This window comes from Carassius auratus, chromosome 14 (assembly GCF_003368295.1).
Source record: "Carassius auratus strain Wakin chromosome 14, ASM336829v1, whole genome shotgun sequence".
Taxonomy (NCBI): Eukaryota; Metazoa; Chordata; class Actinopteri; order Cypriniformes; family Cyprinidae; genus Carassius; species Carassius auratus.
Genome location: NC_039256.1, coordinates 27,954,354 through 27,969,019, shown reverse-complemented (window position 1 = coordinate 27,969,019; position 14,666 = coordinate 27,954,354). Strand labels below are relative to the sequence as shown.

General features: G+C 35.2%; 3 protein-coding genes across 3 annotated transcripts in view; 1 reads left to right on the top strand and 2 right to left on the bottom strand.

The window, feature by feature from the left end:
- LOC113114215 (39S ribosomal protein L11, mitochondrial) overlaps positions 1-3,202 on the bottom strand; it is a 28,945-nt gene extending 25,743 nt beyond the window's left edge. Inside the window, exon 1 of the mRNA XM_026281053.1 lies at positions 3,062-3,202. The gene's annotated coding sequence lies outside the window, so the exon portion shown is untranslated. The remainder of the gene's footprint in view (positions 1-3,061) is intronic.
- A 206-nt stretch (positions 3,203-3,408) lies between these two features.
- LOC113114213 (prefoldin subunit 6) lies at positions 3,409-4,652 on the top strand. The gene is made up of 4 exons (XM_026281052.1): positions 3,409-3,615; positions 3,997-4,067; positions 4,172-4,296; positions 4,379-4,652. The coding sequence occupies exons 1-4, from the start codon at positions 3,552-3,554 to the stop codon at positions 4,497-4,499; spliced, it is 381 nt and encodes a 126-aa protein (XP_026136837.1). The 5' UTR covers positions 3,409-3,551; the 3' UTR covers positions 4,500-4,652.
- Positions 4,653-11,981: 7,329 nt separating this feature from the next.
- LOC113114525 (transcription factor HES-7.1-A-like) lies at positions 11,982-13,591 on the bottom strand. The gene is made up of 3 exons (XM_026281436.1): positions 13,511-13,591; positions 13,206-13,301; positions 11,982-13,114 (listed from the first exon to the last, which is right to left on the bottom strand). The coding sequence occupies exons 1-3, from the start codon at positions 13,556-13,558 to the stop codon at positions 12,599-12,601; spliced, it is 660 nt and encodes a 219-aa protein (XP_026137221.1). The 5' UTR covers positions 13,559-13,591; the 3' UTR covers positions 11,982-12,598.
- Positions 13,592-14,666: the final 1,075 nt, after the last annotated feature.

Here is a 14,666-nt window from a genome sequence, read left to right as displayed (position 1 = left end):
TTTCACTTTTAACAAAAGATGTCTCTTGTGCTCACCAAGGTTGCATTTATTTGATCAAAATGAACTGTTTTGATAGTTCATATTTTAAAATTCCTGTGATAGCAAAGCTAAATTTCATCAGCCATTATTTAGGGTTAAATGACCCTTCATAGATCATTCTAGTATGCTGATTTGCTGCTCAAGAAACATTTCTTAATCTTCTCAATGTTGTGAGTTGTGCAGCTTAATATTGGGGACTTGAAAATATAGCTACTGCATGACCCAGCATTTTACCCTGTGAATATAATGCTTTGATTTGTCTACAATATCAGATTTTAGGCTCATTTAATGTCCTGGAAACACTGAAACCATTGCTGCAGGGTACATCCGTATCTGTTTGTTTGCTACAAATGAATCATTAGCCAATGTGCTATTTGATTTTTTTCTACATTGTTTGAACAGAGAATAATGAAGTAGGTGGACAAACAATTGGTTTTCTGAAAATGAATTGTTGCAGTGTTTCACACTGAAGTATCCTGGCCGTAACAATGATAAAAAGGAAATGCCAAGCTCTGGGGATTTTAAATTGCACTGGGAAAATAGGGCAATATACCATTAGCAATAAATGAATGTGGCTCAGGTTTATTTATTTATTTTGCTGAGCATTTTGTCCATTGGCCAAAAAAAAAAAAAAAAAACCTTGGATGTTAAAAATCCCTAGACTCAGTAAAGTGAATTAATATCTTAATGCAAATTCAGAGAAAGCAGTAATACAAGAAAAACCTCAGAGACGTAAAGCTGTTCTGTTCTGTCAAACTTCAGCTCAAAGGGATAAAACCATGTTTGAAGAAAATGAAACACTCAAGAGAGAGTCAATGGCATTAGCAGGGCTACATCATTCCTGATTTAAGATGACAAAGAAAGACAGGACCCTCTTTATGAAGTGATTTAAGAACCTCAAAACCATTCCCTCTGCAGCTTTACATTTACATATATAGATTTACAGTCCGACTTTTGAAAGCCAGCCAGTTCATTTGGATTCTCGTTCTCTTGATATATCTGTTTTTGGTTTGAGACAAATTGAACTTGCAGACATGGGAAAACATGTTTGTTGAGGCAAGAATAGCCCATTTAAAATACTGCTGAACAAGCAATTGTGGTTTTCGCAAAGTAGACAAAAGCTGGAAAATAAATGAGGAGGAAAGTACATAAAACATTTATGCATAGCAGAAATGACTGGTAAAATGATTTAATTCCTTCTACCAGCTTGCATTTTGCACAAAATGGGAAGATATGAGAAAATTGGCTTTATTGCTTTCAATGTTGTGTACAACATTAAATGAAAGCATTTGCTTACTAAACGCAACTAAAGCAACATACGCACAAAACTGAGATTGTGTCCTCCTCAAATAACAAACAGTAGTGTAACATAAGTTGCAATTCAGCAAGCAGTATACGGTTTCAGAATTCAGCTCAGATCCTCTGATGCCCTCCAGGTGCATATTGATTTTGACAAGACCGCAGAGTGCAATTTGTGATAACCTCAGCAAAGAGCTAAACTGCCTCCTAATTTACAACAGCAAACTAGAAAAAGGTGGCAATACCTAAATGACATTGAAGTATCACTACTGTGTCAAAATATAACATCATTAAAACACTTATGAGCATAAGTTCCAGTCAACAAATATAAAAATGGGTCAATATTATGTTTTAATTAATTAGTGATCAATTCAGAGAGTGTGTTTTAGGTCAGGTATCGGCTTAGTATCTTACTTCTTACTTCACTCTGAAAATTTATCATTATGTATTTTTTCCCCAAGCTTAACTTTATAGTGTATGTTTGCATAAAATAGTTACCAAAATTCCATTTCATCCTTTCTGAGAATAAAGCAGTCTGTTTTCTGCCGCACCTTCACGAAATAGCTCTCTGTGCATGTGAAATGAGCAACAGCCCTGAGCAGTTTCTCTGGCTCTCTCACAAAAAAGGCTTGCAGGTGTGCTATTGTCTCAAAAAGCAGTCTTTTACAACAACCAGCTCTGAAATGTGCAACACAAACTGTTACTTGAAATCATCACAGGACTAGATAAACAACTATCCAGACCCTTAACCATAATACTTTCACTCCTGCACAAAACAATCCGTCCGATTAACCCCAGATGATATCTTCATAAGAACCTGCCTTTTTTAGATTTATGTATTTCTGAGTAACATTACAATACTACCACACACTAATAAACTCTAAAATATCAGAAACACATCCAACCTGCAGCTTCGCCTGGATAAATAATAAAAAGCATAATAATAATAATAAAGTGTAATATAATGGTACGGAGTTAAACAACATGTAACAGCTACATATATCCAGTTCATTTGAAAACGATAGTCTAATTAATCCAACTAACAACATTTGTGACCAAAATTTACTTTTGAGCCTGGATGCCCCAAAAGGAGTGCTTTTTAAACAGAGTTTTCTACTATAAATGAAAATTGACAGTTTCATCTGAAAGTGTTTACATGGCCAGTGTACACAGTCACGTGACCAGGGGTGCCTTAACTTAGTTAGCAACTTTGTTGGTTGCAATGCAATTTCCCATTGCCAACCAACTAAGTTGCTAACAGGTTAGCACCTATGGTTTTGGGAAACGCACCCCAGAGCGGTTTAAATCCCAGTTTGACCTTTGACGGATGCTCGATCCCAAAACTCTATAAAAGGAAGCTTTAATACACATTTAACTAACATATTTAGTATGTTAAATTCTAAAGTTTTATAATGGCAGTCATTTAAATTGATCTTGAAATTGTCATAATAAGCACATAAGTAAATAGTGGAAAACAAAGATCAATTTAAACGACTGTCATTATAAAACTTTAGAATTTAAGTATTGCTGTTTTTTTAAAGAATGAAATAAAACATTTATGAAGAAAATGTAGAGATAATGGTAATGACATTAATACATCATTGCATGCTTATAGCACATGACAGCATTTTATCTAAAGATGGTGAATAAGCAGCTTCAGGTACATTTTTATAACAGACGACACACTTGATTATGATTTAAGCAAAGATATAATTCACATTACCTGCTAATGGGATAATATGCGTCCACGTACACCCGAAAAAAGACCTTCACGTTAGTATTTGAACCATGCGCGCTGCCATATTGCCTTTACTGTCACTTCAGACGGTTCGGAGAAAGACTTCCCCACATGGACAGGAGGAGGATTACGCTTATACATACAGAAGGAATACAGTATTTATAACGACAATATTGAACGCTACATAACATTTTAATATAATTTTTTTAATTATTATTATTATTTCATATTTCACAGTGTTTATTTGAAGTGGCGTCAGTGAAAACATTAACTTTTGTATTATTTGGCTTCATTTTCAACACTAGATGGCGAAGTGACTCTTTTTATCGACTGTTGAAACTCCCACGTGAGCATAGCGTCATTTCCCGTGTGTGCACGATCCGTGTGTACTGGCTAACTGCTTTTGTTATAAGCTATCTCTGTTTGTTAGTAGTTAGAAACATATAAAGGTTCCGTAATTAGAATAGCTGTTGTGATGGCTGAAGCGATTCAGAAGAAATTACAGTCAGAGCTGGAGAAATATCAACAACTGCAAAAAGGTAACAACGCTAGCTAGACAGCTATCCATGTTAGCATTCCTTTCAACAGTCTCTGCATGTGCATATTGATATTCATTTTAGAAAAATTGTATGCATTTGACTACAAACCACAAAGAAGTACCTTTTGACACAAATCAGGCTTTCAAGATGGACTGATTTAGCTTGTTGGTCAACACAATAGTCCAGAGCTGTCATAATGATCCTCTTTCTTAAAACAGTCACTAAAAAGCTTTTTCTTAAGTGTTTTTTTAGTCTTATTCTTGTTGAAACGTGTAAGATTCGTGTAATTTAAATGTTAAATAGTTTCTGTTCTATTTGTATGTGAATAATACAATTATTCTTGTGAACGTAGAAACTGTTAACTTGTTATATTTTTCGCAGATGTCAGTAAAAGTATGTCAGCAAGACAGAAGCTGGAGGCACAGTTAACTGAAAATAATATTGTTAAGGAGGTAAGAATTTTCCACATTTGCATGTTCATTTTTGTCATGCTAAAATATATACACTTTCATTTATGTATGTTGATCTTGTTTCACCACATGTCATCCCTCTGTAGGAGCTTGCATTGTTGGATAGCCAAAATACAGTTTACAAACTAATTGGACCAGTTTTGGTCAAACAAGATCTAGATGAAGCCAAAGCAACAGTGAGCAAGAGATTGGAATACATCAATGGTGAAATGTATGCATTGCATTTGATTCTGTTGTAATTGAGTGTGTAGTCCACATAGGCAAACCCCTAACTGATCTCTTCTTCATCTCAGTCAGCGCTATGAAACTTTACTGAAGGAGATGGAGAGAAAGTCTGAGCAGCATCGGGAAGTTCTCTCCAGCCTGCAGCAGGAGTACCAGCGCGCTCAGGGTCAGGCCGTTGGGAAAGTCTAAATGGATTATGAAGCAAAACTTATCCAGCAAAACTCAGAGACTCAATATGCCTGCTAATAACACATGCTTGTTCACATGTATATTAACAGAATTCTGTAGATTTTTAGTTTGATGCTTTTAGGCTATCAATAAATTTTCTTTATTTATGTTCAGCATCCTTTTTTGTTTGTTCTTGCAGTTAATATTTTAAAAGTGTTCATTTTGACATAAGTGGACCCTTTTCACATTTCCAAAATTCTTAGAATCAGGAGTCCCCATACGTGGGAAAACTTGAGGTGAACATAAACTACAAAAATATCACTTGCATTCCTGTTTGCTCTAATAGAAAATTAAAAAAGTTTGTGATAGCGTTTTTCTTCAGAAAAAAATTGATTGATGTCAAGCTTTCAGCACTGATGTCAAGTTTAAATTTTTACAATTGTATATACTGATTAAAAAATATAGATCAATTACAAGAACCGTGCAAGTAAAATAACTCTTAAATTAAAGGCAAAATGTCAAGCATTCACTGTGTACATTTTTGGTTTATGATGATGTATTGCAGTTTTTAAGAAACGTCATGAAATATATTGATGCTTTAAGGTCAAATCGTAGGTTAGATGTAAATAAACATAACGTTTCTTGGATGTGTCATAAAGTAAACTAAATTGAGTAAAAGTAACAATAAACAAAAATCAGTTTAAAAGTTCCCATATGTTAACTATATAAAGTAGAGAAGATAACAGCTACAAAACAAGAAAATTAGTTATTCTACTTCGCTTTTATTTTGGGAATGAATGCCTGAATAGTGTGTATAAATGTATGGGCTTTATCATCACCTCTTTGAGGAAAAGAGTCAGGACACTGTGAAGTTAATCAGTTCATTTCATAAATAGCGAGCGAGTTTTTGTTTTCACAAATAAATGATGTGTATCTTAAGGTCATATTAAAAGTACAGCTGTTTTTTTAATTATTATTAATAATACAAGTGAAACATATACACACAAACTTACACATTCCCGAAAGCACAAGCCCTTGGTCAGGTGATACCTCACACTGCTGTTCATCACTATGCTGTGCATCACTATGTACCAAGGCCTTGAGAGCCCAGTGAGGCGACTCGTTTTTCTAATTAAAGGGGCAGGCGAGTGGTGCTTGCGGCCAGATGTTGCTCAGGGTAATGTCATTGAAGCGCTCGGTCAACAGGGTGTGTATACGCCCCATACGCAACAGGCCATCAGACCCGCAATGGAGAAGCGATGAAGCACAGACGTCCGCATTGTGGATGCTTAGCTCCAATTAATATCCCGCGGAGGGGGACCTGTCCCCCTTCATTTCCCACCCGCCGGGGATTAACGCACATGAATAAAAGGCATTAGAAGCACGGCGCTACTTGTAAGGGAGCTGTATACGCTTTAAAATCAGGTTGCAAACACACCCTCGCTAAGTCCAAATCGTAAACTGTGGCGTAAAGCTTCTAAAGGGATTAGCTATTTATCGAAGAAATAATATGCAAAGCTAATTAAACAGACAGATTTTGAGGTATCATTCGCCTTTGTGAAGTAGCTCGACCTTTTGGACTGAGTAGGGTGTATTATGCACTGTGACAGTAAAGTGGGAATGAAGATTTATAATTCCAGGCTTTGATATGCCACAAGCCTCCGACATGTAGGCTACATATAATAACAATATTAAATGTAATGATTGTTGAAAACAAATTCATTTGAACTCTTGTTTGAAGTAGAGTGTGACCGTGATTTCAAGTTTAATACCACAAAACGCGCGCGCGTGTCTCGGTCGTCACCTAAACTAACGTGTCTTCTGCGCTTTGTTTTCATAACCAGGTCAGGGCACGCGTCGGTTTAATTTTACAGGTCTTTGCCAAATGGCCAAAAGGAACACATGTTGTACTAGTAAACTGGGACGATGGCTTTGCTATAAACGTTGTTCCCATGAGTTAGGTGACAATCAGAGAGAAAGGCAGCACCTTACGTTCGTGCGTAATTTGGCAACATCTGACAACAGGTCCACAACGAGACGTGTCTCATTACAAGGCGCAAAACCTAAACCACACATAACTCTTTTACTCGAAAAGGTTGAAGTGTGAACTGTTTTAGTAAAGTCCCGGGTCATGTTTATTATAAGGTTTATCTAGCCTATTTGTTTTTTGCTTATTTATTATTTTTTGTGAGATGGTCTTTTGTGCTATCATCTTGTTGGTACAGTAAAGTAACATCAAGTTGGTACAGTAAAGTAACATCGTAGTAAAAGGCCTACTTGTTTGCATGATATCTGTGTGTATGTACAATGTATTTTATATTATTTAGACACTCCTTGGCTATATAGTTTGACCTGCCATGGGAAAACAATCCAACTAAACATTTTCTTATAGTGATTTTGTTTATTCTTCACTCATTTACAGTTCACCAGGCTCTTAATGATTTATGCCATATGCCACCTTTTGGAAAATCTGAAGGCCATGTAGTTCTTAACTGTAAAGCATTTGTTATAAGACTAGCCTATTCATCATTAACCAGGCCAATAATGACTTTTTTAAATTAATATAGCATTTATGAAGAAACAATCGCCTGGAAATTTAGAACCAATAGCTACAATATGACACAGTAATCAAATAAATTTATAGGGAAAATCTATTCTCCTTCAACCGATTATTTATTGTAAATTCTACAATTTAGACTAAATGTTACCCAATAAATTAGCCTACAATAAAACGTAGTAAAGGTTGGCAAGAGTAGTTTAAAATATTTTAATAAATGTCAGTCCTGGTTTTGGAGGCCTACTGTTCTCTCCTCTTTTGATCCGTCTTTTTAGTTTATTTGCCTTCTTTAGATATGGTGTTAGACTTTCTCTATAGCATTTTAAAGTGGCTGTTTCTCTAAATATTTCAAATAGATCACATATTTGACCATCAGGTTCGCAATAGGAATGGCTTGCGCAAATCTCATCACTCTTCTCTCGCTCGCTGCTCAAATAAAATAACGCGCTTCAGTCATGTTGTGCTAATAACCCAGCTCCGTTCAGTTCGTACGTGAAGTTAGCGCTTTTTTTCATATCTTGAAAAAAAAAAAAAAAAAAAAAAAAAAAAAAAAATATATATATATATATATATATATATATATATATATATATATATATATATATATATATATATATATATATATATATATATATATTGTTAAAAACTGCAGGCTACTTCAATTCAATTAAAATAGCAAAATTAAAAATACTTTAGAGGTGATGGAATTTATAAGTGATAAAAAATGAACACAAACATAAATATTGTCTAAGAAATGGTTTTAAGGTTAAACAACTTTACAGTTAAACAACAAGACCTTGCTAACTTCTGAGGTCTGAATGAATTTGTATTGAATTAAAATATTTTGCTGAATTGAATTAAGAACTCCCAGCAAACATTGGTCCGACGGCGATGTCGTGTGGCCGGCCAAAAATAGTCGCGGTAGGACGGCATAAATCGGTAGAAATATGTAACACAGAACATTTCCTTAAAATGCATTCAGATATGTTTGTACACGTTTATAATTCTATGGGGTTTCATGTATAATTGTTTCTTTGACTTTTAGATAAGTGTAGTTCAATATTTACCCGCTTTGTGAATCTGTTGTGAGAGGACGTCACCTAGTGACGTCATTTACACGTGCGTTACACGTCCATCATGACCCTCTGTGAAATCCTTGTGGAATATGCAAAAGCTGTGCTTACACCTTGATTAATACTGCAATAATTAATTAAAATGCACCAAGTAGTTTTTAAGAGGTTTTAAAGATGTTGTGAATAGACGTCCACTGACGTCTTTTACACGTCTCCTCATGGTTTGTGAAAAGATGTCCAAGCAAGAATAGCAGGAAAAAAAAATATATACAAAGTAAATATATTCACTTTATCTTGTTTAAAAAAATTATAATCACAAAGAGCCCAGCGTAGTTAAGTGATTGCAAAGCAATGCTGCAATTTAGTCATTATTTCAACCTGTTTTATGTATTTGTTGTTATTATTTTTATTGAATCTATGCATATACATGTAAAACAGATATATACCCAGTCACAATTTCGGTCTGAATTGGATGTAATTGCCAAAACGGTGCTGCCAAGATGTAGACACAAAACATACTGATATGTTTCGTGATATTACAAAATCCCGCGATAGGATAGATTATCTCGCGAGATCTCGCTTTCTTCCGGAAGTTCCCTTCCGGAAGTTCCGGTACATCAAGCAGGCAACCACCACGAGGAGGAGAGGACTCGAAGAGGACTCTTGGAGGGAGATTTGTCGATATAAATTACATAAAATCTACCGTGGGGTAAGTACATTTTGTATTATTTGATTAACGTGCTTGAGTTTTACTTGTTTGACACGAAGGAACCGAGAGAAATGATGCCCACGTTGTCAACTGAAATTCACTGAGTTTGGCTAAAATTAGCTAACGTTAGAAAGCTAAAAGTTACTTATATTGATGTGATTTTTATTTGTACGCTTTAATTAATTATTCAGGGGACATCACAGCTCTCCTGTCTTTTCAGAAATGTCCTGTTCACTTTCTCACAGTTACACTGATTGTTTCTCAAGGGCATCACATTAAATCATAACACCTTTTGTACAATAAAAATAAAATCTAATGCTTGTTGATTACCTTTTTTTCCCCTAATGTTTCATTCATGATTCATTCATCTTGGTCCAAGGGTTTTTTTTGTTTTGTTTTTTTTAGCTGTAGACCATAACGATATTTAGAAAATAAGTGCATGTCATTTATCTCAAATGTTTTATTTGATTTATTTGTTCTCTTCCCTCAGATGCTGTGAAGAGGTGGAGTCTCTGAATGGGATGTAGCAATGGCAGAACACCTGAAGCTTGCTCCGGGAAGAGATGGGGGTGGAGGTTACAAGAAATGAGCCAAACAACTGTAGTTTGTTTAAGGGATAGTTCATCCAAAAATGAAAATAGTCATAATTTTCTCACCCTCATGTTACGATCATAATAATTTTTCCTAAAGTGGCAGTTAATGGATTGTGAGATCTGCTTGGTTACAAACATTCTTCCAAATATCTTTGTGTTTATAAGACAACTGTTTAAGTCAATGACAAGATTAATAAAGAATTGATAAAAAGAAACCATCTTTTAACATTCTAGTAGAAAACATTCTCAGAAATGTAATATTTTAATTAATGTCGGTTCTATACCGTTTAAAATCATTTACACCACTTTGATTTCATAAATAGCAATGTTTTCAAACATGTTTTATGATGAGGGTTTTATGTTTTATGATTTTCTTGTCACAAGACAACAATGGCTCCTGCAAGGTGTTTATGCCACATGTTCAAATATTAATAATATTCTTAATATTATATGATTAAAGTATTATAAAATAAATGCAATTAATATTGATTTATATATTAAAAACATTAATAAACAAACACTGCAAATATACATTTTTAACAATAATAATGGACTTTAAGATTGAGTATTTCAGCACTTTTTATTCAGTGATGCCCCTCATTAAATCATAATTCTGATGAAAAAAATGGTAGGCCTGTAAACTTATTTCAGAAATCCAAAATGGATACAGAGATAACATTTGAAAAACACATTTTTAAATATATTATCATCTTGAAGATTCTTATTTGTCATTGTCCCAGTAAAGTAAACATGAAAACAATATGGTCAGAACACAGAAAGGTATACAGGTTTGAAACATGAGGGTGAGTAAAGGAAAGAATTTTCCCTTTATATAATAATACAGTATTTTGTAATTAGTATTTTAGTTTGGTTAACAGATGGTAAACTGTTCAAAAACAATAAAATGTGCTAAATCAGAACATGCTTCCTTTTTTTTTTGCATATGTCCACAAATAATGTTTTATTGTTAGTGATGTACACGTGATTAAGATGTTTTATGGACGTTCATGTCCGACTGGACCGATCTTGAACTTTTGTCAAGAAGTTTTAAACCTCAAGACGTAATTGATTGCCTTTCACAATGTTACACAGTGGGTGTGTGATTATTTTATATGCAGGCTTGTATATACATACACTTAAACTATGCAGCAAAGCATTTAAAAATCCAGAAGACACCGACGTCCAGAAATCGACGCATTTAGACGTCCAGAAGACGACACGTTTAGACGTCTAGGGACGTGCAGAAAAGACGTGCAGTTCACGTCTAGAAGACGTCAAAGACGTCGGTTCAACTTTCATTTTGGAACTATTTTTCAACCATGACGGGACGTCTCGGATGGACGTCTTTTCAACGGTCAAAAGACGTCCAAATGTTTGCTGGGCTGTAGCACAACATTCAATACTCGAAGTATAATTCACAGGACTACTTCACATTACATCTACATTTTATAATTGTACGTTTGATATACTTCGCTGCGTACAATTGCTCTTTGCTCGTTGCTCTCTCAAAAGCACACATCCGGTCTGGATAATCTATTTACACCCTTTGTGTTGAATGGCATTTGGGAGACTTATCTGTCTGTAATAACCGGTTCAGGCATCTGCCGGTGCATGGCATCTTTCAAAGGTCTAATCTCATTTCAGCTCAAACTCGTTTATCTAAGAGCTTACCCAAAGCGACAAAGCGAAACAAAGCTGCACATGAAGGTTGATTTAGGAGAGAGTACGAGCGTTAAGTACAACTAAGCCATTATATCTAGTGGTAGCCTAAATCTACTTTCCAGGTCATGGTTTTATGACAACTTTTATTCTTTAAATACTTTAGATTGTAAGATTTGGCATTTAGATAGCAAAGTTAAAATAATAGACGTAGCTTAACTTGTACTATTTTAAAGCCTAATATAAAATATATTGAAAAACGACCTCATGATTTAAATCACAAATCGTCTGTCGAGTTCAGTCGAATTTTCCAAAACATTTGGGCACACAGGTGATATGTTGATAGGAATATATGTTGATAGGATAATTGAGAACGATAATAAAATTAAAATATTTCATTTGATTTGTTGCATGTAGAAAAGTTACTTTAAATAGCTTTTCCAAACTTGATTTAATTAAATATCTGCGACAGTTTTATAAACCGTCCGTTATATTATTGGTCTGTGACTTTAACTTTTTGTCATCGTGTTGGATCGAGCATCATAGGTCTAGAGAATATTAAGGCATATAAATAGGAAAAGTTAACCCCATAGGGAATAGAATATATTCCAACATCATGTTCTGATAAATCAAACAACATTTGCTCTGACAAAGGCCCGTTTAGACCACACCTAAGCGATCTGCACCTCAATGCATGATATCTTTCATAGATTAAGTGCAACATTACAAAGATGACCAAATAATTGCCCAATGAAAATCTGCAAATGTCAGGCCTGTTATCGAGTTATCTACCGTTATCACGTTGGAACGGTGAACATTCACACCGTGTCTGAAGAACAATGCCGTTCAATGCTGAACATCTCTCAGGAAATGAATTTAAGGAAATGCAAATATTAGGCCAAAGATAAAGGATAAATCCTAAGAGAGGTTTAATTCTTTGTTCAAAGTATAAGAACATACTTTATGAACAACATTTCACGTTTTGCTGACATGAAAAATAACAGCAAATAAAAAGCCTTAAAACTGAATCTCTTGAATGACATGAACATTTTTCAATGTTTTAGAAGAACACAAATATATGGCAATTACCACAAAGAAAAAATAAAAATTACATGAACTTGTGGTCGGAAAAGTTTCTTGGTACTCAAGTTCAAAAAACAAAGACAAAAAACCATTGAAATGTTCACCCTGTTAAGTACATGATTCTCCATCAAAAATGGATTTTGTAAAAAAAAAAAATATATTGAAAGAAAATTCATCAAAGTGAAACTAAGATTCATCTCAACACAAATGTGTATCTTGATTGTTTGGCTGTAAGATCACCAAACACACTATACAGGCACAGATCTCCCAATGCCTTTTTTTATAACAAAATAAATCTTTGGCATTCTACTGTACAAAATCCACATATTTACACACTTCACAGTCTATTGACCCAGTGCTGCTCTAACACTGCTGAATCATTAATCACTGAAGACCTGGCCTTTTCAGTCTTTAGAGAGCTTTGCAGGGACTTTGGACATGATCTTCTACCAAGGTCTCCAGACAGCATCACAGAGCACTGCAGGTTGCTTAGGACTTGAAGTCATGGTGGGAGCAGACAGAACAGTTCTTTGTGCTAGCTTCGCACAGCCAGATGGTGTGCAAGAATTGCTCAGTTGGACACAAGTGAGATGCTGCTGTGCTGGCAGTGATGAGTCCTCATTGAGATGCACCTGAGTTTCTCTGCAGGATGGTGTGGACAGTAGCTGGGCTTGCTTTGAGTGTGATTTGTGAAGGTTTCCACATGCTTTCTCCATTCCCTGTCCAAACTCATGGCTCTTGCTAGCAATAAAATTGCTGACTCGTATCAGACATGTCCTCATTCCGTCATGGTAGCTCTGACATTTGCTAGGTGAACTCAGGTCTTCATCAGACTCCTCTGTGCGTGCTCTTTTTCCTCTGGTGATTTTAAAAGGGTCAGTCCCAAGGCCTTGGTCAGCTCTTAAGAAGTGCACAACACTTTCCAGGATTTCAGCCTTTTCGACTTTAGGGTTCTTGAGTTTCTATTAAAAAGAAGGAAAAAATGTGGTCAGATAAATATATCTTTTACGGGCTACATTAAGGTAGAGTCCTTATTTAGAAAACCTAACTTACCTCATCCTGTGTATTCTCAATTAAAAGCATCCTCAGAGTTTCTAGGCTTTGATTAATGCGATCTCTCCTTCTTTTCTCCATGAGAGGTTTGGGGACCTGTAACATTAAAAATAGTTTAGTTTAAATATAATGGTAAAATATAATTCCTAAATGCTTTAACATTATTAGTAACAAATCGTCATATCACATTGACACAAAATAACACATAATAGCCCAATATGTAAAGCTTATAGGCTATGTGAATTATATTTATATTTCAGAGGCCTGACAATAGATTGTGAAACAAATAAAGTTAGTTTTTTTACCCGTCTCGAGTCTTTTTGTTCTGGTATGTCAGCAGCTTGTTTACTCATTTTGGCGATTAACCAGATCCTTCTGAAAGTGAGATTATGTGTCTCGTTTTGGAGTTGTGGTCATTTATGGTATGGTCAGTACACGCCCAGTCTTCTCATTATGAAAATAAAAGTAGACGAACCTATCACAGGCGTTCTTGAGCTAGACCCTCATTAATATTCACAAATAGCTGGCTGCTGTAAACAATCTCCATTGTGAAGTAAGAGCCAGTAATGACCCATTTAGCCCCCCACTGGGATGTTTAAACTGTAGCTATTCAGTTAAGGTATTGCCAAAGATTTTCAAAGAAGGTTTGAACCATTCACATGCATTATAAGGCCTATTGAAAAGAACCACTGAAAGGCGATTAGGCATATTACCTGCTGTGATTTCAAATCGTTATGATTATCGATAGACAATAAAGTGCATAGCCATTTGGACAGTTATAACACTGCACCGTAGGCTTTTACTGTTTCTGCAGGTTGTGTATTTAATAATGCTAAGTGAGAATATTAAATCCAGGATAAGGTGCGTTCATAGGCTACATATTGACTTGCAAAGTCCAACCATCTTGTAAAAAGGTATTTGACTTCTTTGAGCTGGTTTTTTATACACTATCACTGCTTTTTTCATTAGTACAGGATCGGATCACAATCTTTACCCCGAAAGAAAGCGTCTGTATAACAAAGAAGAACGTGGAAAAAGAGAACGTGTTTGACTTGGTTGAGTCAATGAAGTGTGGCTTGAATTGAAAGTGGTCTTTTGCTGGTCTTTTGATGTGTGTGGGGTCTTCTCGTGTGTTCATAAATAATTTCCCTGCCTAAGGAATGAGGGCTATATAGCCTAGGCTACAGTTGATTTAATTTGGAAACGGCTTTTTGTCAAAGAAAATGGACGTGGGTGCTTTAAAAAAAAACTTATAAAACGTATCAAACTTATTAAAACCAACAAACATTGTACTCTCTTCCAATAATCAGTTTAAAAAAGTTTTGCTTTGCTTAATTCCTGAGGATCCACTTGATCATTCCAACAATTTACAAGTGTAAGCGTGGGACAATGATGGTTTGCCGCCTAATCGTTCACACTTCTATCAAAACACAACCTTACAGCACACTTAACAGATTTGGT